At 43.0% G+C, this 22,740-nt stretch overlaps 1 protein-coding gene across 1 annotated transcript in view; it reads left to right on the forward strand.

The window, feature by feature from the left end:
- The first annotated feature begins 6,385 nt into the window (after positions 1-6,385).
- CACNA2D3 (calcium voltage-gated channel auxiliary subunit alpha2delta 3) overlaps positions 6,386-22,740 on the forward strand; it is a 487,051-nt gene continuing 470,696 nt past the window's right edge. The window contains exons 1-2 of the mRNA XM_033140932.1: positions 6,386-6,539; positions 7,221-7,302. Coding sequence (XP_032996823.1) covers positions 6,430-6,539; positions 7,221-7,302 — 192 coding nt within the window. The 5' untranslated portion in view covers positions 6,386-6,429. The remainder of the gene's footprint in view (positions 6,540-7,220; positions 7,303-22,740) is intronic.

Raw genomic sequence — 22,740 nt, forward strand, 5'->3', positions numbered from 1 at the left:
AGGTCCAAGTCCAGTCCTGGGTCTAGGGGTCCAAAGGAGGTCAGTCCGGCGGGGAGCAAGGCAGGGAGCAGGTCAAGGTCCAAGGCACGTCCAGGCACAAGGTTGCAGGTTGAGCACACGCTTGCAACTAAGTTGCTCACGCAACTTGGGCTGGGTCTGGCTGGCTTTTATCTGGCCCTATGCTTAGGGCGGTCCCGATCCTCCGGAGACTCGCCTCTCCTCCGGGCCTGGAGGCGAGCACTCCTCCTGCAGACACTTAACTCCCTTCGCCTCTCTGCCCTGAGCCTCTGTAGCTCAGGAGAGGCTGGTGGGTTACTGGACCCAGGGGATGCCTCAGCTTCCTCTGAAGAGGCTGGGAGTGGAGCACCTGCAGGCAATGGGTCCTCCCTCCCATCAGGAGCCAGAGCAGACTCTGCTGATGCCTGCACCTGGGGATCCAGCACAGGTGGGGATCCTTCAGGCTCAAGCCCTGGCCCCGGCTCAGCTGGTTCTGGAGGCGGGGAATCCTGTGCAGGTTGGGATCCCTCAGGTTCAGCATCGGAGTCTGACTCCCAGGCCATCACACAATGGTCCATAGCTAGAGGAACCATCTTGCTATGAAACTGTACTACAATGGTGCTCCATGCACCAGAAGTGGTTTAGTCATGCTAGCCACATGAACCAAAAAAGCTGTCTGGCTCCCTTGGCCTGAAAGCGGAGATGAGTGCCATACTCTATAGTTGAATTTGACTGGACTTAATTATCCAGGGGTCCTTTACCTTATAATGTAATGCAGCAATGGGGGTAATTCACATGACTTTTGGACATACTGCCAGATGCTGATGGTGAACAGTTGTTGGAGGTATGGTGTCCTGCCATGAACAACCTTAAGTTGGGCGGGTACACAATTTGTGCTCATAACGAAGCATGACTCGCATGACTGCTTCACTGTAGGCCAGGGGGTGGTGTGCCTTATTTCGCCACGAGGTGAAACAGGAAGTGTTGCTCTGCTGCTGCCACCTGTACCTCTGGCATTGGTCCCGATTTCAGGCAAGATCGCGCCAAAATTGCACGAGATCTCTCACATGATTTTGGTGAGAACTCAGCCCAAATTAGCATTGATGTCTGCAGCTGAGGCAATGGGGAAAGGAGGGCACCCGGGGTGCCACATGACACATTAGCCTCACCCGATCTAATCACTGTGCCAGTACTCATATGTAGGCATATGAGACACCAGGACAGAAGCTATGTAGCTATGTAACCCAGGCTCCTGCAAACTGCCACTAGACAGAGCAAAATAAGCAAGTGTTGAACATACCCCTGGATAGCTCAGTTGGTGAAACATGAGACTCTTGATGTCATGGTTATGGGTTCAAGCCCCACGTTGGGAAGATTCCTGCATTGTAAGGGGTTGGATTGGATGAGCCTCATGGTTTATTCCAACTTTACTATTCTACGATTCTATAAATTGTGGGAACAACAGCCAGTTTGCATTGTTTCTAAGGTCCATGCACATACAGGTGAAACTCGAAAAATTAGAATATCGTGGAAAAGTCCATTTATGTAAGCTACTGGAGTTTAATATATGAGATAGACTCATGACATGCAAAGTGAGATATCCCAAGCCTTTCTTTGTTATAATTGTGATTATTAGGGCGTACAGCTGATGAAAACCCCCAAGTTGAAATTGTGAATTTGGGGTTATCATCAGCTGTACGCCATAATCATCACAATTATAACAAATAAAGGCTTGACATAGCTCGCTTTGTATGTCATGAGTCTATCTCATATATTAGTTTCACTTTTTAAGCTGAATTACTGAAAGAAATGAACCTTTCCACAATATTCTAATTTTTTGAGTTTCACCTGTAAAGAATTGTTAGAGTACTTCACTCTGGCTGTACTAGATAGGTAGCACAGAAACACAAGGATCTGCCTTATACTGAGCCAGACCACTGCTCCACCTAGTTCAGTACTAACTGTCTGTGTGGGATGTATTATTACTAGAGCAGTCAAGTACATTCTGTTGCCTAGAATGGACACATAGGGGAATGTGGCTCCAGACAGGGAGGACTTCCTGTCATACCTGCTCTGGTGCTTCTTCCCCCTGTGTGTGACCAGTAGATGGGTGTGAATCTAGTTGACCAGATAAAAGGGCTGGCTAAACAACCATCACTCTCTTGGACTCTTACTCTCTTACTCTTGCTCTCCTGGCTCTTAGCCAGCGCATGGCTCAACCTTCACATAGGATGGAGGCCACAAGCAGAAAACCTGAGATAGCTCGGACTTTTTTTTCACTGTAACCACAAGATAAAGTCTGCCTTCAGATTACTGTTGTGAATTGAATGTGAGCAAAACTTTATTCTTACTTTTAAAGAAGACTGTGTTGTGTAGTTATTATTTTAAGAGGGAAATAAAGGGGGAATTTACCAGGAACAATCCAGACTGGATTGCTTAATTAAAGGATTCTAATGAATCATCAACTTGCTTCCAATAAGCTGCAAAGGGAATGTACTCTGCTGTTTACTCACTAGCGTGAGTGAGGAGAGATAATATCAAAACAATATATCCTCTCTTACCTTCCTTAACATTTCCAGTCTGCACTGACACCAGGAGGTGTCAGGGATGGAGCCTGGAACCCTCTGTGATGCAAAGCAGATGCTCTACCACTGAACAGGGGCGTAGCAAGGGGGGGGGACCGCCCCGGGTTCCATAATGGAGCGGTTGACAAATTATCAAGGAACAATTTTTTTTTAAAAATGAATTTTTTGATATTTTTTTTTTAAATCCCTGCTGCGAAGGTCTTATCTTACTATACTAGGTATTATATAGCTATACAGTGGTGCCCCGCTAGACGAAAATAATTCGTTCTGCGAAAATTTTCGTCTAGCGGGTTTTTTGTCTAGCGAAGTGGCAATGACAGCTGCACTTTCGCTAGACGAAAGAAAAAAAAAGACGAAAAATTTTCGCCTTGCAAGGCAGCCCCATAGACTTTTTTGTCTTGCGGGGCTGCCTTCCGCTAGACGAATAACTTCGTCTAGCGGGGCACCACTGTATATGAATTTCAAGCATATCGGTTAACATCTTGACCCTCCTCCACCAAAATAGCTGTTCACTCGGCTGTTTTCCTATGTCATGAAGGCTGAAATTTCAGTTCAGAGAACACTTACTTGTTCCCAACCCTAACCCTGTGGAAAGCAATCTAATTAGACTTTAATTTGATTTTGAGACGTTTTTAGGAGGTAATTTAATTATTGTTTGATTTTATACCAATGTTATGCATCTGGTGTTAGCCACCCTGAGCCCGACTTTGGCTGGGGAGGGTGGGATATAAATAAAAGTTTTTATTATTATTACTTGTTATTATTCCTTTGTAAGAAAATATGAAATAACGTAAAACCATTTGGGGAGGGGTTGACAAGGGGAGGGGTTGACAAGAAATTTTCATCACCGGGTACCACCTGACCTTCCCATGCCTCGGGGGGGGGGGGGGTTGACAATTTTTTTGGCCCCCGGGTACCAATTTACCTTGCTATGCCCCTGCCACTGAATTACAGTCCTTCCCTTGGATGCCCAGGTATGTGTATTCATGAACACCTGGCTGTTTAAATGGAAGCACATTTTGGCTATATGGCTACCCAGTCACACTTTTTTTTTTTTTTACTGTTTGCCAGCTGATAGTGGACTCCACACCTGATGACATGGCTCAAGGAAAAGCAGCATGGATTTATACATACAGAAATGTTGACGATCCTACTCCACAAACAAACATTGGGTTGTTGTTGTTGCTGCTGCTGCTGTTTTACCCAAGTTCAAGAATAAAAATGAAAACAGGGAACTTGTTTCCATGAGATGAAACCATCAGTACATACTGTTGAATCCTAGAGGCTCAGCTTGATTGATAAAGGTAAGGTTGGCAGAAACCTTTTGTTTCTCTCAAAGCAAAATCTCTTCTTTAGAAAGACCCTTGCAGGCAGTAGATCGCATTGTAAGCAGAGTGACCAGCATGCTGGAAAGCAGGAGGGCTCATAAGTAGTTAAAAGATTCCACCTAAACATTAGGAAGAACTTCCTGACAGTAAGAGCTGTTCGACAGTGGAATTTGCTGCCAGGGAGTGTGGTGGAGTCTCCTTCTTTGGAGGTCTTTAAGCGGAGGCTTGACAGCCATCTGTCAGGAATGCTTTGATGGTGTTTCCTGCTTGGCAGGGGGTTGGACTGGATGGCCCTTGTGGTCTCTTCCAACTCTATGATTCTAAAAGGGTTCAGGCCACAGTCTCATAATAGCACAAATTTGCATATGCTAATTTATATGTATAGATGACTCTGGGAAATTAAGGAAGTATGTGGCCAAGGTCTCACTAGTGCCTCTCTTTGCAGAGTGCTCAGCTGTCATAGAAGCAGTTTCTTTTCTTTTAAAGTTTTCTTAAAAGTGTGTGTGTGTGTGTGTGTGTGTGAACCTAGACCTATCACAGAAGACCAGGGGCTTGGTACTCCTAACATCCATGATGGAGAAGGTGGGATTCTTAACAGAGTTCAAAAGTTATTAAGAAAGTTAGGTGTGTGGGTGCCTTGGATACTGCATCCTCAAACAGGAGTGCATAGTCACTGTCACATTACAGAGAGAAAGAGAGAGAGAGAGAGCGCTCCTGTACATTCCCCCCCTCCTCTCCTGTAATACAATACTAGGATGACTCAGCTCACCTTTAATTCTTAGGATGCTTATTTCACAATCAAGTGGACAACTGTTTATTCTTTACTTCTGATGCACTGAAGCTAAGAGTTACCAGATGGAGGGGGGGGGGAGGTGGAAAGGTTAAGGAGACCAGTTTACCCCCCCTCCCCTAAGTAACTGAAAACATCATCTTTTGCTTCCTTAGCGCCTCTCTCTCTCTCTCTCACACACACACATACACCTTGGCTTCAGTTGTACCACTAGCTCGCGATCCTGCCCCTCACCCCTTACCAAGGGGATTCCTCCACAAGGCCAGATTAATAATTTATTCCCCGGCTCCAGCAGTCACTTAGGCTCGCATTGATTTCCTTGTGCTGCATTTCCTCCCGTTCATCGGATCCTCCCCGCCCCCCTCCTGCGCTTCACCCACCCGGGTTCCCGTCCAGATCTCTCGGATCTTGCCTCGCCGCAGCCAACGCGCAGCCGAGGGAGTCTCCGCCGAGCACACCATGCTTGCCGGCGGCCCGCGCGGCGACGGGCTTCGCGGGGAGCTCCGGAGGCCCTTCCGCCCGCGCAGGCTGCTGACCTGAAGGGCCGAGGGGGCGCCCGCAGGTTGGCTCCTCGTCAGCGCGATGCAGGAGAGCAGGGCGGCAGGGAGCGACCTTGCGCGCCTTCCTCGCCCTCGCCGCCGCCGCCGCCGCCCTCCCTCCTCCCGCTCCTCCGCCTCCTCCCTCCCGCGCTGCGACTTGGAAGTGCCGCGGGTGGGAGAGGTGAAGCGATCCACTCAGCCCTTCATCGCCGGGGCCGCGTTAACCGCTGTTCGTCAGGCAGGAGCGCGCTGCCTGAAACTGACCAGGTCTCTTCCTCCGGCGGCGGCGGCGGAGGGGCTGCGGTTCTGGCGGCGGCGCCTTTCCCTCCGGGTCCCTGCTGCCGCTGATCCCAACGCGGATCGTCCTGCCTTCCGTCCTGCACTTTTTCCTGCGGACTTGCTCCGCTTCTGCCGCCTTGGAGACACTTTCGGCCCTGGCTCGCTCTTCTTCTTCTTCTTCTTCTTCCTCCTCCTGCTGCTCCTCCCTCCCCCTTCGATACCTGCCTGACGGCGCGCACCATCTCCTTAAAAGGCGGCCGACGCCGCGCCGCTTTCCACCAGGGTATATTAGCAGCGCGGACTTGATTTGGGACGAAGGCTGCGCTGGAGCTGCGCAGCGCTGAATGAACGCAGAGAGAGGGAGGGCGAGAGGGAGAGGGAGGCGCGCGTACACACGTCGCCAAAAAGGAGACGGAGGGAGGGACCTCTTTGCGTTTCCCTGGGCAAAGTGAGCCGCGCTTCGGCCGCTGAGCTCCTCCCCACCTGACCCTCGACGACACCGAGCTCCCTCCCGCCCAAACCTGTCGGGCTCTGCTCTTCAAGGCGCCGGCGGGAGCTGCCACGAGGTCACTCGCGGAAGTAACTCCGGCGCGCCGCCGACTGCGGAGCGGAGTTGTGGTTGCCCAGTGGCGTGGCAAGCCCGAGGAGCGGGTTGGCCGTGGTGCCGCGGGGCTGTTGCCAAGGACACCCCACTTGTCGGGGACCAGCCGCGAGAGCCCGACCCGCCTCAGGATCTGGAGCGAAGCCAGTCAGCCAGCCGCCCCGCTCGTGGAGCTGAGGAGAAGAGGATGGCGCCGTGACTCCGCGCCCCGGCTCCGCGCTCGCCCGCTCGCTCGCTTTTGCCTCTCCGCCGCCGACGCCGCGCAAGCCGAGAGCAGCGCCGTTGGAAAGGCACGCCGAGGAGCGACACCATGCTCGGGCTCGGGAGGGCTTCCGCGGGGCTCCTCGCCCTCTTCGGGGCAGGTGTTTGCCTCAGCCTGGTGGCCGTGGCCGCCTCGGAGCAGCAGATTCCCTTGGCTGTGTAAGTGTCGCAGGGAGAGCGGGGTGGCCGAAATGGGTTGGCATGGATGGATCCTTGTCTCTCCCCCAGCCCCGAAACATCTTTCTGCCGTTTTGATTTGGGGCTGCGGGAAACGGAGCTTTATTTATTATTATTTTCCAAATTTCCCTTCGCGGGGGAACTTTGGGCCGGCAACTGGCCGGACACGCTCGACTCGCTCCTCGCCTGCAGTCCCGCTTCAGCCGAGGAGCTCAGGGACAGGGATCTCGCGAAGCGAATCAACAAAAATACGGAGCTCTTGACAAACGCCGCCACTGCTGCTGCTGCTGCTGCTGCAGAGCGAGGTTTTGTTTTGATAAAAGTTTCATCTCCGGCAAGTTTGAAGAAAGCGGCCTCCCCACTCCCATCGCCTTGCCTAGTGGAATAGCTCAATGGGGAGGGGGGATTCAAACTGAGAAAGTGCACCCTTCCTGTTTTGAAATAACAAAGAGCCTTGTGGCACCTGGAAGACTAAGCTAATGTATTGTGGTTGTGAGCTTCTGTGGACCACAGTCCGCTTCCCCAGAGGCTCGCACTGTAGTCCTGAGCTGCAGGTATATATGTGAGTTGCAGCTCAGATTGTGAGTGTTGTTGTTAACAACAACTGTCATGCGTTACTACATTTGCCTCCGTTCCGCATTTTAATTCTTTCTCTCTTTGCAGTGTGAAACTCTGGGCCTCTGCATTTGGTGGGGAGATCAGATCCATCGCAGCGAAATACTCAGGTTCCCAACTTCTGCAGAAGGTAAGGATCGCTTCAGGTGTAGATGGATTTAGTTCTGAAAATGGAACCCGGTTTGGTACCCTGAACAAACAGGAACCACATCTTTCAGTTAGAGGAGATTCTCCGCTCCTCCCCTCCCTCCACACTTTTAACTGCCTGCTGTCTTTTTACACACTGCAGAGACTATAGACTTCACCATGCACTGGTTATTTTTAGATTACTCTCCCTTTCTTAAATGGAGCCCACCCAGATGACTTTGGCTCTCTGTGGTGGAGCTATTTAGATTTAGAAGTGTGCCTGGCTTTTGTTTTGCTTCCTGGGTGGGAATTATGATGTTAGCAGCAGTTTTTCTGTGTAAACACACACACACACACAGAGTTCATTCAAGAGGTACAAAAATCGGGCAAATTTTATTTTGCTCTCTCTGGCTGTACTTCATTGCAATGGGTAGGGGGTGGGGGACCCAAAGGCTTGACTATTGTTTGTCATCTCTGCAGTTTTTACAATCCTATTATTCCTCCAATCATCTCAGGCCAGTGCTGGGATGTATTACATCATTACAGATAAGGAGAATGAATGTGGTTATCTTCCTGCTCAGCTGCACAGCTGGGTAATAAGCTTGTGAAGTAGTGCAAAAACTTGAGAAATTGGGCTAAGTCTCCATAATTCTGGAGAGTAATGAGAATGGAGAATAGATTATTAGACCTTTTATAGATTATTAGAGCTTGCATCTGGTCTCATTTAAACATGCAGCCTTGTATTAAAATCCTGCTTTCAGATAACCTGTGTTTAAATATAGCTGTTGATGAATTAAAAATAAATGAGAAATCCAAGCCGGTGGTAAGTTGAACAAGGGCTCCGGGGTTGCAGTTCCGCATGATTTGAAGACATGAGCTTTTGAAGTGAAATTCAACTATCCAGATGCAATTTTTAGAGCTTGGATTGAAATGATTCAATGGACCAAGTTAAACTTTAAATAGACTTTTTTTTTAAAAAAAAGAACAACCAAAAAAATAAGCTTTTGCTCCAAACGAAGAATGTGCTGTGTATTTTGCACGGTAGGGGTTTGTGCTATTCAAATCAGTGAATTGAAATAGTTTGCTATTGATAAGAGTGCCCTTGCTCCTGTGTTGCATTGGTAAGGCAAAGAAACTTTTATGCTTCACTAATTACAGTTAGTGCAGTAAACCTAATGGCTGTTAAAGAAACATAACTGAGCAGAAAATACTCTTCCTTTCAATGTTACTTAGTATTTGAAAATGGAGATTTTTAAAAGTATAACAGTTATGGCAGAACACAGTTCTGGGCCTGAGATCTTTTGAAATATTTCCAAATTATTTAAGCTTTTTTATACACTAAAGTGGAATACTCAGCATTTATTAAATAATGCTTCCTTCACTGACAGAATTTTTCTGTGGATACTGTGTAAAAACACCCCTTCCAGTTTTTTGTTTTTTATTTTTAAAGGGATGGTATGGGTAAATGTCTAAAAACAGCATATACAGGCTTCCTAATCTTCTTAAATTGTACTTTAAAAAAATAGTTATTATCCAAGATATACAGTCCTTAATTTTGGAAACCCCTTTGGCTTAGAATTCTTGTATAAAACGTGGTCTCTTGCCATTTTCCAAAAGTTGCATAGAAAAATAAGGACATAAGAGTTCTGAAATGGTATTCTTTATAATAACTCCTCATCTGTTTATGGTAGATTATTCTGAAATAAGGAATATTATCTAAAGTAGTAGGATACCTTCCTATTGGTTGCTATACTGCAGTGTAAATAATCGGAAGCTACCACAATGCTCATTTTACATTCTCTTCATCATCTCTCAATTGCACTGGCAGTACTGTCTTCCTCTTTCTGCATCTTGATAATTGTGCATTTAATTCCCATCTGGTGGGTTGTTTTTAAAAAATGTATATATTGTGTTTTGGTTTGAAATACCATAAGTAAATGGAACAGGAAACGCCAATGCTGATAGGACGGGCACTTCGAGCTGTACTGCTGCTAATGTCTTTAAGCTGTCCTAGCATTTGGGTAGCATTATTATTATTATTATTATTAGTGTATTTTAATATTTAAAATTTTGACTTGGTGTCTGTATTGTAAACTATGTATTTCTCTGTAGAACTGGAGAAGCAGGGTTGTGTTTCAAGTATTTGCCTTTGCAATAGCTTATATTTTTAACATCGTTGAGAGAAAGACATACCTGGTATTTTCATTCTCAGAAGTGTCAAAGTTGTGGGGGGTACAGTTCAAGGCATAAACAATAAAATTTAGTCCACTGGAACAGTAGTAATCCAAACAGTTAGCAAGATGACATCATTGCACCATCCCAGATGTGAAACCCTTTCCTAGTGTCTGGCTGTGAAGAATAATCCATTTGGATGTTGAGATGGCAGTGAGTTAACCCAAATGCTACTGGCTTTCATCTCACCTTCCAGCTGCCCATTGTTGTGTCTCTACGAATAAAAATATACTAATGATGAGAGTAGAAACACTGAAATTCTAACACAAGTCACACTCAAGTGCCATCGGAAGACAAGAATGAATAAGGTGACACCCGTGGCCATGCGGTAAGATTCTCATGGTAACAAAGTATTAATCAAAGTGCCGCATAAGTGTACAGGTAGTAGTGTGAATGGTGTTTTTGTTTTTTTGTGTTCCATTTGCAAAAAAGACAGAAAGGGGCTCTGCGGGATCAAAATTTAGTTTGCTTTTAATCCCAGGTATCTTGTTTTATGCTTGGTTTCACAGGATAATTTGCATTTAATTTTGGATGGAAGGATAATAGAATATTTCCCAAGGCAAAGCAAAGGAATCTGTTACAATGGATAGTGACATGAGCCATTACTCTGCAGCACTGTAGCCACCAAATGCACTAGAGTAGAAGCAATGTAGAGTGTACACATGCTATGGGCACCTTATTTAGTAGCCTGGAGCAGCGTGCATAGGAAACCTGCAGCTGCCTTTTGGACCGATGATGTTACGATGCAAGACGTAGCACTTTAAACCTTGACATACCTGTCTGGAAAGAAGACCCATTGGGTCCATAGATTTGACTTCTGCTTCACTGTACTTAAGATCAAAGCCTAAGCTGAATTACAAAGATGCAGGACTCAAAGCGCTCTGGATTGGTGCCGCAAGCCCAGTTCATTCCAGTGAAGCCTGTGATAATGCACCTGTTCTGTTCTGTTCTGCACTCTGCATTGTGTTCTCTGTGTTGCCTAAATATGGTTTTGTTGCCCTCCCATCCAATGCAAGGGTCATTTAATTTTTGTTCCTCAGTGCCTTTCGATGAAATCTTAACGTATTCATAATCTCATTCTTTTCAGTAATAATTCAAGAGGGTCTGCTTCCAGAAAAATAAGTATATTTCCCCATAATGGATGAATAGTTGGTTTGAGTGTCGTTCATTTACCTTTAAGGAAAACAGAGCTGTTCTTCCAGCAGTATAGTAGATGGGAGGGGGGGGGGAACCACAATACTGTTTCTTTGATATGGCTGATCTTACCAGTTCCTATGCTGGTTGTCATGTAAATTTTGCACTATAAAGGAAATTGTCTACATGTTTCTGTAGAGGGAGGCATATTCTTCACTTCATTAGCAAACACTGGGGGGGGGGCATGGTGGTAAACTTGGGTTTAGCTCCAAATATATCCAACTTGCCCATTTGCAATGAAGTTTAGAGGAGAGGTTTGAATGATCATGATTTTATCTGCACCTTGGAAAAGTGTTCCTTTTCATTTTCTAGGCTGGCATACTGTAAACGACCATATTTGCCAAGTATCACGCATAATTCACCGAATACTCCCATTCATTGCAGTTGTGCTTACCTTGTTGAAGTTCCTGTACTTTTTGTGGTCTCAGATTATTTGAATGACAATAAAAGCCTAATACAATACTTCATTATAAAAGGTGGCATTTTTACATCCCAGATTAAAGGCAGGGTTTAAAGGCGTGAGACCATGTTTTTTTCTTCTTGTACTGTGGGACCTGCTGAATCCTGAAATCTGTTTGCGTTCTAAAGTTTTATGATTGTTAAAGTTACCAGTTCACAATAGTCGCTCTTGTTAGGTATAGTGTACCTATTAGCAATTGTTCACAGAGATACAGATTTCTGCCTTTAACTTAAAGAACAATGTAAAAGGAATGAGAAGACACCCAAAATTTCTTTAATTATGCAGCCTATTTCCTGAGATGTCAAATGTAGAGGTTTACACACATGCATGTCCTAATGGAATTTATTGGACTTGAATTAGAAACTCCCCCTTATTTTTTTTAATTAATTGTTATTATCTGTAGTATAAGCATAGGCAATACCTTTAATAAAACGACTCACTGTTTAAGGAACAATATATTCTGCTCCTTTTCATACTATGGAGCCAATACTTCAACAGCACCGTTCCTTAATAATTTGCATTAGGGACTTTTCATTTCTGATTGCACACGGAAGAGATACGTGCTTTTCTGTGGTCTTTTCAGGTTTTCCTTAAGTATGGTGTTCGCTTAAACCTAGGTCTGCACTGCAGGTATCTGTCTGGTGCAGGCGTTGGCTTACATTGCTGACAATGCATTTGCTCTTGGTTATCTGATACGTCCAGGGCATTATAAGCACAAACAAATTCACATGTATAGGACTCTTCTAGGGCGAGTGGGCTGTCACTGGGGATGCATGGACCACATCTATCATCATGCTAGGTTCGCATCCTCTTTCTTTAAAAAGAAATGCAGATGAGAACTGTGCATTCACAGTAATGATTATGTCTGCTTTCTGTGTTATTTCTCATCATGGAGAATTGTTGGGAGAAGAATTGTGCCAAATGTATTCAAGGTTAAAAATAAGAAAGAATACTCTTTTCCCCCATTGAATCCTGCAGCTGAAGTGGATCAAAGCAACCGTCATAATATTTGAATAACAGGATTTCTAGCTGCACATACTCTTGAAGTTTGGTATGTTGTTGAGATGGATTCCCCTCCTCACCCGCCACCACCCCATAAAAACATGGTGGTTGTGCAGATAGAGGCCACTGGTTAGCTGATACAGGTTTGGTGCATTTCACAAATGAGACAAGGTAGGTGCCTCAAAGTGGCACATCTTGGCTTGTCTGGAAATGCTTGAGATTAATATTCCCAGTGAGTCTGCTACCTACTATTTTAACTTCTTTCTCTTACAGTCCTTACAATATGGCAGTGTCAATCCCTCTTGATCTCAGATCTGTACCCTTCACCCCTACCCCATTCTACTGGGCATAGAGAGCATGGGAGTTTGTGCAAAGGCTGGATCCAGGAAAAAGAACAGAGCCTATTGAGGAACTGTTCATAAAGAGTGTCACACGTCAAGGGGGTGGTTGGGAGTAGCAAAGCTGTAGCAAAAGAAGGATGGCATATTAGTGAGAATGTGACAAAGTGTGACTGCGTGTGCGTTTGAGCATGTGAGAAATGTTTGTAAAAGTAAGGAATTCTTCACGGGCAGTCCGTACTACGCGGGGTACTTGAGGAGTAGTTGAAGAGGAAATGCCAGGGGAATTGAAACAAAATTACACCTGCCAAGGGGGATAAAATTATTTGGTTGCTTAGAAGGAATATTAGCACCTAAATGGCAAAAAAAGAAAGAAATGTGGGACAAAAATCCGGAGATGGCGGGTGAAAGGATTACCACAGAGTGGTTCAGTTCTGAGCCCCGTTCTCTCCCACCCCTGAGAAAACCTGAATGCCATATCAAGGAAATAAGGCAAATCTATATTTTAAATATATATATATATTAAAAACAGCTCTCTCAAATTTGCTCTTCCAAAGAAAGTGGAGCGGCCAGTGAGGCAAGTGGCATTGTTTGAGGGTGTGTGCTGTGTTTGGTGGTAGGATGAACACTGCTAGCAGTGTCACCTCATTCCAGGATTGGAACCTGCCTAGCTGGTTGGGAACAAAAGCTTCCATGGCACGCTTACTTAAGAATGTGCAGGAGGCTGATCTGCAACAAAATATTCTCCTACGAAACAAGAGGTCCTGCGGATCTGGTGTGAAAAGTGGTTTGTTTGTTTTTTAAACGAATTCAGGTCTCACCTCCATTAGTTTTGTACATTTTAGAGATGTGTGGTAGACAGACTAATAAAATAAGTCATGCAAGACTGCACCGTGAGTTCAGGGCTGAGATTTTCTGTTGCCCGGCACTATGCAGAAGTAGGTGTACCTAACTGAGACCCAGAGAAATACATAGATTTAAGCATACTTAACTCTGCATAGGGCTTCAGCCTCATGTTCAAGCCCAGCTTTTTATAATCTTGGCAATGCTTTATTTTTTGCTTCATTGTCCATGCAGATATTTAGCTTAGGACAGCAATGGTATATAGGTATGCAGGGTGGCACTAACATTTATATATAAGAGGATGGTTTGATTTTTTAAAAAGGGTATGTTTTGCATTCTTGTTTCATTCCACCCTTCAAGGTTTTGTGTTCTAAACTTGTCTTCTTCTCTTTTTGGAAACCAAGGGTAGAGAGGTGAGACTGTACAGTCTTATAAGAACTGGAGGCTTCAGCTAAATTAACATTCAGCTAACACATCTGATTCACGCAGAAAATCTATCTTTAGTTTTAAAATACATAATTGTTTCTTAAATTCCTCAATTTTTCATTTATATTGATCTAGAAAAAACATGCCCCAGTCATCTTGACATTAATTGCTCTTCTTTCTCCTGTTCTTGGCATGCTTAGTTTTTCTTTCTTAAGTATTCCCCACCAAGCTACTGCAGTTAATACTGTCATTACTGGGGGATGGGTCAGTAAGATTATGAGAGTTCCTACAAATTAAGGAAAGGCATGAATGACAGCCTTGTTGAGCTGCAGCTTTATTTTTATGACAGTTTTAGTCCATGACTTCAAGCCTCCAGTGCAGCAATCATGAAGATGCAAGTTAATAACGTTAAAAGGAAATACTATTGTCATTTTAAATATACAAGAATAAATAGTGTTAATCATGCTAATACCAAGCCGTAAATCCAAAGTATAAATAGTTTAGTATTTTGGGCTCAGCAAAATCACTGTAGGATTACTGTTCAGTTAACATTAAAATCATTAACTAAATACACAAAAAATATATGCAAGGATGCAAAATGCCTTCAATCATAGTCTTGGCCTTTGAAATTGCTTGTTTTCTCCATGCACACTTTAAGAGGCTAACCTCATTTTAATTATGCCATGTACTTAAGTAGCTTGGGCCAGGTTCTAAATAGTCTTTTTTAGGCTTGGGGCCTGACCAGTGAAAAGTAGAATTTTCCAGACCAATGAACCTTATATCACAAAACTGCTTTTCTTTTTTTTTTTTTATAAGATTTTATTATTTTCCAATAGAAAAAAGAGAACAAAATATAACAACAACACATAACATAAACAACAATAAAAAACACAATAAACATTGAACATAATCAGCAATAAACAATAAACATAATCAACATTGAAAACAATAACAACAATAAAAACATAAAAATGACATATACAAACCTTAACCAATATCTTCCTTTAGATATTTCTTGTTTCTAACTTCTCTGTTTGGGGACTTCCCCCGTTCCCTCCACTGTCTTCAGAAAACATATACTTCTTCAAGGTAGCTTTATATATTATTCAATTCACTTTTACCCAAATTTTAATATACTTAACTTTCACTTAGTCAAATATCTCAATCACTATGTATCTTATCTTAACAACCTATCTTAACATATTTTGACATATACATCTTTCACATAACAACAATTCCCCTTACCATTCATATCTAACACATATCTACCAAAGCCGATGTTCTGTTTAATTCTGCTCAAATATTCAGTTTAACTGATTTAACCAAATAGTCTTTGAATTTTTTCCACTCCTGCGACGCCTTCCCCTCCCTCTGGTCTCGGATTCTGACGGTCAGTTCAGCGAGTTCCATATATTCCATCATCTTCATCTGCCATTCCTCCACCGTTGGTATCTCTTCACCTTTCCATGTTCTTGCCAATAAAATTCTAGCTGCTATTGTGGCATACATAAAAAACACTCTATCCTGACTGGGTATCTCTTCATTGGTTATGCTCAGGAGAAATGCCTCTGGTTTCTTACAAAAGGTAACTTTCATTACCTTCTTAAGCTCATTATAAATCTTGTCCCAGAAGGCACTAACCACTGGGCACAACCACCACATATGAAAAAAGGTACCCTTCGCATGTTTACACTTCCAACATACATCTGACATTTTGGTATTCATCTTAGCAATCTTAACTGGTGTCAAGTACCATCTATAAACCATTTTCATTATATTCTCTCTTAAACCATGACAAGCAGTAAATTTGATACCTTTTTGCCACAATCTCTCCCAGTCATCCATCATAATATTATGTCCGAGATCTTTTGCCCAATCTATCATTGACGATTTAACCAGTTCATCTTTTGTATGCCACTCTAGCAAAAGATTATACATTTTGGAAAGGTTTTTGAAGTTCGATTCTATCAGTTCTGTCTCCAGTTTTGATTTTTCTACTTGAAAACCAATTTTTTTGTCCATTTTAAATGTTTCATAAACCTGATAGTAGTGCAGCCAGTCGGGGACCTGACTTTTTACTTGATCATAGCTTTTTAGCTTAAAGGAGTCCCCTTCCTGCTGCAATATGTCCATATATCTTAACCAGTTTGCAGACATATTCGGTCTCTTATATGCCTTGGCCTCCACTGGAGAGATCCATCTAGGAGTCTTTCTCTCAAACAAGTCTTTATATCTAGTCCAAACCTGATATAGGGATTTTCTCACAATATGAGACTTAAAAGTTCTGTGGATTTTAGCCTTGTCATACCAAAGGTATGCATGCCAACCAAACATATTATCATGTCCCTCCAAGTCCAGCACATCCACGTTCTCTAATTTAAACCAATCCTTTAACCAGCAAAAGGCCGCAGCTTCAAAATAAAGCCTTAAGTCCGGCAGGGCAAAGCCTCCTCTGTCTTTAGAGTCTGTTAAAATCTTAAATTTTATTCTTGGCTTTTTGCCCTGCCATATAAATTTCGATAGGTCCTTTTGCCATTTTTTAAAACAGTCTAATTTGTCCAAAATTGGTATGGCTTGGAATAAAAACAGCATCCTTGGTAGGACATTCATTTTGACCACTGCTATTCTTCCCATTAACGACAGTTTGAGTCTTGTCCAAATCTCCATGTCTTTTTTTATCTCCATCCACAGTTTTTCATAATTGTCCTTATACAGGTTCAAATTCTTACTTGTGAGATTGATACCTAGATATTTTACGGATTTGACAAAATTAAGGCCTGTGGCTTCTTGAATTCTTTGGATCTGTTCTGCACTCATATTTTTACCTAGAACTTTGGTTTTCTGCTTATTTAGTTTAAAGCCAGCTACAAGTCCGAATTGTTCAATTAATTCCAAGGCTCTGGGGACACTGCCTTCTGGTTCTTGCAGGGATAGCATCAGATCGTCCGCGAAGGCACGTAATTTGTATTCCTTCTCTCCCACTTTAATTCCTTTTGTCTGTTTATCTTTCCGAATCATATTCAGAAGGACTTCCAGGACCGTAATAAAAAGTAAAGGGGAGATAGGGCACCCTTGTCTTGTTCCTTTCTCTACTTCGATCTCCTCCGATATCACACTGTTTACAATAACTTTTGCTCTTTGTTCTGTATAGATGGCCTTTATGCCATTTAAAAATTTTTCTCCAACTCCCATCTTTTCCAAATTCTTTTTCATGAATGTCCAGGATACTTTATCAAAAGCTTTCTCTGCGTCCACAAACAATAGTGCTGCATCTGTGTTTATGTCTCTCTCCAGTTTTTCTAAAATGTCCACAATGATCCTCGTATTATTACTTATTTGCCTTCCTGGCAAGAAACCTGCTTGGTCTCTATGTATATAGTCTTTCAACACTCTTTTCAACCTTGTAGCCAAAACATTTGCAAAGATTTTATAATCCACATTCAAAAGGGATATTGGACGATAGTTTTTCATTTGAGTCTTGTCAGTATCTGGTTTTAAAATCAGTGTGATAAAGGCTTCTTTCCACGTCTCTGGTGCCCTATCTCCTTCTAGTATTCTATTGCAAGTTTCTCTTAACGGCTGTGATAGCCAGTCTTTCATTGTCTTGTAATATTTTGCTGTTAATCCATCCGGTCCTGGAGCCTTCCCCAATTGCATGTTATTTATTGCATCTTCTATTTCTTGTGTCGTTATTGGGTGGTTGAGAGTTATTAGTTTTTCCTCTGGGACCTTTTGCAGTCCATTCTTCTCCAGGAATCGGTCTATCTCTGCGTCATCTATCTTCTCCTCCTTGTACAGTTGTTTATAGAATCTCTGAAAACACCATCTGATTTCCTCCGGTTTCTCTACATTTTTTCCATTTACTACCAATTTACTGATGACATTTGCCTTTTGTCTTTTCTTTAATTGCCAAGCTAGTAGTTTTCCACATTTATTTGCAGATTCAAATGTTCTTTGTTTCATCATTTTCACTTTCCATTCGATATCTTGATTCATAATATTAGCGTATTGGGATTGCAAGTATTTGATTTCTTTTTGAATTTTAACACATCTAGGATGTCCTCTTAGTTCTTTTTCCTTTTCTTTGATTAATTTCAACAATCTCTCCATCTCTGCACTTTGTTGTTTCTTCTTTTTTGCCTTTTCACTAATGAGGAATCCTCTCATTACTGCCTTACTTGCATCCCAAGCAATCCTTTTCTCCACATCTGAGTTCCAATTGATTTGAAAATATTCTTTCATCTTTTTCGCCACTCTTTCTACTAGCTTGGTATCTCTCATCAATGCATCATCCATTCTCCATCTGAAAGAATCCTTGGAAATCATTTTTAGGTTTACCTGTACCGGATTGTGGTCTGAAAGCGTTTTAGGACCGATTTCTGCTTTTTGTAGTTTTGGAGCCAATTCATTCGAGATCCAGATGTAGTCTATCCTCGACCATGACTGCTGAGATTCACTGAAGTACGTTGCCTCTGTTTCTGTGGGATTTTTTAATCTCCAAGAATCTACCAAGTTCAAATTGTCCACCATTTCAAAAAAAGTCTTTGGGAGTTTCCCGTCATTTGTTAATTTTGTTCTTTGAGATCTGTCCATTAATGTGGAAACCGCCCCATTAAAATCTCCAAGGCAAACTACCTTATAGTCCAAATAATCCAACAGCAAGTCATGGATTTTTTTGTAAAAAATCGACTTTCCATCATTTGGTGCATAGAGTCCCAGGATTAAAAATTTTTCGCCTTGTACATTAATTTCAATTGCGATGTATCTCCCTTCTTCATCTTTAAATAGCTGTCTTGGGCTATATTTCTCCTTTGCGTAAATCACTACTCCTCTCTTCTTGACCTTGTCCGATGATATGAATTCTTGGCCTAATTTTTTGTTCTGTAGCAATCTTCTGTGGCGCCGAACTATGTGGGTTTCCTGTAGACATATTATATCCAAATTCTTCTTTTCTATGCTGTAAAACACTCTGCGTCTCTTTGGTCTCTGGTTTAATCCCCGAACATTCCAAGTCATTAACTTGAGCGCCATTTCTTTGTTTATTCCTCTCCTCCAGTTGCCTGTCCTTTCTTATCTTGTTCTGGATCTTGGCTTGGTCCTGGTGGTCCCGGCGGTGGTGGGAATACTTCTGGAAACTTGTAGAGCTGTGCTGGATCCAATGGAGTTCCTTTGAAATGTTCCAGATGCTTGTCCAGGAACTTTTGCTTATCCGCCAAGGACCTTATTCTTATCTTTTTTCCTTCAAACGTAAATGCCAGGCCTTCTGGAAATTCCCAACTGAAGGAGATTTTTCTTCTTCTTAGCTCCGTCACCAGGTCGTTGTAAGGAGCTCTTTTATCTAAAAAGAATCTGGGGATGTCCTTGTAAAAAATTACTTTATTCTGCTGTACCACCAGGTTGTTTCTATAGTGTAAGTCCAGAAAATAGTCTCTGTCGTGCCTATCGTGTAGCACAATCAAACAGTCGCTGACTGTTTTAGTGCTTTTCTTTCCTCTGGAACCTCTTGGTCCAAATCTGAAGGCCTTCACTATGCGTGCTGAGACGTTTACCTCTTCCAACTCCCAAAAAGTCGAGAATAGTTTCACAATATAAGCTTTCAGGTCTTCCCCCTCCAATTCTGGAAGACCCCTTATTCTTAGGTTTCCTTCTCTCTGATGTAGTTGCAAAAACGCAAGAGACTCTTCCACAGTCCTCTGTCGTGTTCCAATATTTTCGATCTGCTCCAAATCTAAATTGTCCAATTTTTCCTCCACCTTTTTTATTTTTTCTCTGACCACTTTAATTTCCTCCGAGTCTTTTTTTAACGTGGTCACCTCCTGCCCAATTTTATTAATTTCGTCTCTGTTCTTTCTTACGTTTTCCTCAATTTGTCCAATCGATTTTTCTAACGTTTGGGTGGAGGATTTGATATCAGCCTTAATATCCACTTGGAGCTTTTCTATTGCAGAGTTGACTGTTGTATTCACTGATGCACCAATAGCATTAACCGATTCTTGTGTTTGCTTCAACCCTTCGGTGACACTTTTTAGGCCTTCTGCAATTTCTGCAACACTTGCAGCCAATTTCTCCATTTGTTCCTGAAGAGTTAAGGAAACAGAGCCTTTCCTTTTTTCAGAGCCAGTTCCTTTAGATCTAAGTTCCATTCCTTGTGGGCTCTGTAACTGTAGTCTCAAGGTCACTCCAGTTGCTATAGTAACAATCTCAGACATTCACAGCAGAAGACCAACAGTCCCAAAAATAAACACCAGGTGGCCTGCAGCTAGCCTTCTGAGAACAAAGAGGCTGCTGAGCCAGGAGTCCACAATAGTCCATTAATCCAACTTTTAGGCAAAGAGTTCAGATTTTTCAGAATTGTAAATTCCTTAAAGCCAAGAAGAGTCTATTTTAAATAGCCCAAGCCAGTAGCTGTTTTCTCACTTGCAGTGTAACCACCAAGTCTTTAAAATAACTTGTATCTGGCTGTAAAAGAGTCAAAGTATCTCCACTGGTAAACAGTCACTGTAACACTGGAACACCAACAAAGAAAAAATGGCAACAATATAACCCAGCCCGCTACTGACCCGGAATCCTAATCCAGAGGGTGAGGGGCTTCTTCTTTTGCCATATCAACTGTTTTTGGAACTTTAAACAAGCTTTAAACAACTTTTAAATCACTTTTAAGAAGTTTGGCAAAGTTCGCAAAACTTTCCCGTTAGCCGCGGCTTTGATCCTTTAGCGCTACCAAGCTCGCGCAAACAGTTCAAAGGGAACAGGCTTCCTTTTAGAGTTTCCTCTGCAAGCAGTGCTCTTTAAACTTGTGAAATAATCCAAAATTTTGACTTACAGAGTTTCTTTGGAAGTTTCTATGTAGGAAGTGCCGGGTGCTCGGGTCTGGCGGGATCGCTGCTTTGATCCTCCGCAGGCAGCCGCTTCTTCAGTCCCGTGCTGGAGCTCCGCTCACCCGATTCTCCCCCTTACGAGGGTAAATCGGGAGCGAAGACAGCACGTCTGGGACCCACGAAGCTGTCGGTCCACGGGACGCTCTTCCCGTGGCTTTAAGGGACCCGTGGCGCAGGCACGGAGCTCCCTATCGCCTAACGGAGGACGGAGCCGTCGGACTCCCGTCCGCCATTGACTCGGCACCTAACCGGAAGTCCTCCACAAAACTGCTTTTCAACTTTCTCCCAATTTCAGAATCATAGTATGGGTGATCATTTACTGACTCTTACTGAAGTCAATATAATTGATAGATTGAATGATTTGCTATGAGCATTTATTCTGCCTGCATTATGTGTTTGTTCATTCAATTTCATACCTGCCCTTTAGCTGATAACACTTAAGCTAAGGATGAGGTACATGGGGACTAACCAGACCCTCACCTGCTCAGCTTTAGTGAGGTGGCCACATCATGTACGCAAAAGCCATCCCCCAGACTAATGAAAATGCATGCTTTTCATAAGTAGTCACATTACAGGTGTTAGGGGACGAAAGTACCTCTTCGCACAATGCATAATTAATTTATAGAACAACACAAAATGTAGCAATAGCTTTAGAAGGTGTGTAACAGAACAACAAGTGGAAGAAGTAGTGACAGAGTGCACTGGAATGGTGGATAGAGTCAGAAGGAGTGACAGGTTGACATTTAGGAAGGGTGGCTATGGAGAAAGACTGAAGATTGAGCGAGATTAGAAAGAATGGAAGCATAGGTAAAAGGCTGGGAGTTAGCCTGCTGTTAGTGGAGATCCAGGTATATTTGGTGAGGAGATCAATATCTTTATTTGTATTCCTTTATGTACCAAATGACTCCATGTTTTGATTGCTGTTTTCCATAAATAAATATATGCATTGATTTTTTTAAATTTGTAGAATATATTCTGGTCTGGGCGATTCTAGGTTAGTGGTAGGACTAGTTGGTAGGATGAGGTAGCAATGCATCACCAGCTCCCTGATCATGTCATCAATGCCACGTACTGGGGCAGAATTGGTGAGGATGGCACAAACCGAGGGTGGCTGCAGCCCTGTCCCAACACCACTCCAATAAGTGGCAATAATGCTGCTGTCAGGAGGCTTACTCTGTGCCTTTGCCTCTGGCTATTCCTTATCACAGGGGTCAGCAACCTTTTTCAGCCGTGGGCTGGTCCACTGTCCATCAGACCATGTGGGGGGGCCAGACTATATTTTTTTTTGGGGGGGGGGAAATGAACAAATTCCTATGCCCACAAATAACCCAGAGATGCATTTTAAATAAAAGCACACATTCTACTCATGTATAAACACCAGGTAGGCACCACAAATAACCCAGAGATGCATTTTAAATAAAAGGACACATTCTACTCATGTATAAACATGCTGACTCCCGGACCGTCCGTGGGCCGGGTTGAGAAGGCAATTGGGCCGCATCCGGCCCACGGGCCTTAGTTTGCCCACCCCTGCCTTATCAGATCTCACTCCAGGTTCTGGCTTTGAATTACGCAGCCATGGAAATAAAAGGAGAGCTCTTCTTGTCTCTCTAAATCTGTAGATAGCAGCAGTAGAGAATTCTGGACTAAATGGACTAGCTAGGGCCCCAGTGATGATCGAGTGCCCAAACTGCAACCCAAAACCCACTTATTTATCGCAAAGTGCCAACACGGAAATGTAACCTGAATACTGAGGTTTTAGTTTAGAAAAACAACAACTCATACATTAACATATTTTGTCTTAAAATAAAAACACAATAAAAGAGCTTTAAATCATACAAAACTACTTTGTATTGAAAGGTAAAAGTTCGCATTATCCTTGTTTGGGAAATCATGAAAAAGGGAATTATTCCCAGACAACATGGCCATTTTGATAATTTCCCTTCAAGAAACTCTTCTTTGGAAGATTTCAAAGCAGAAGCTTAATGCCCATTTGCCATGGATGCTGTAGTTGTGATCCCTGCATCTCAGAGGGGTTGGACTTAGATGACTCTCTGGTTCCCTTCCAA

The sequence above is a fragment of the Lacerta agilis genome, chromosome 2 (genome assembly GCF_009819535.1).
Source record: "Lacerta agilis isolate rLacAgi1 chromosome 2, rLacAgi1.pri, whole genome shotgun sequence".
Classification (NCBI taxonomy): Eukaryota; Metazoa; Chordata; class Lepidosauria; order Squamata; family Lacertidae; genus Lacerta; species Lacerta agilis.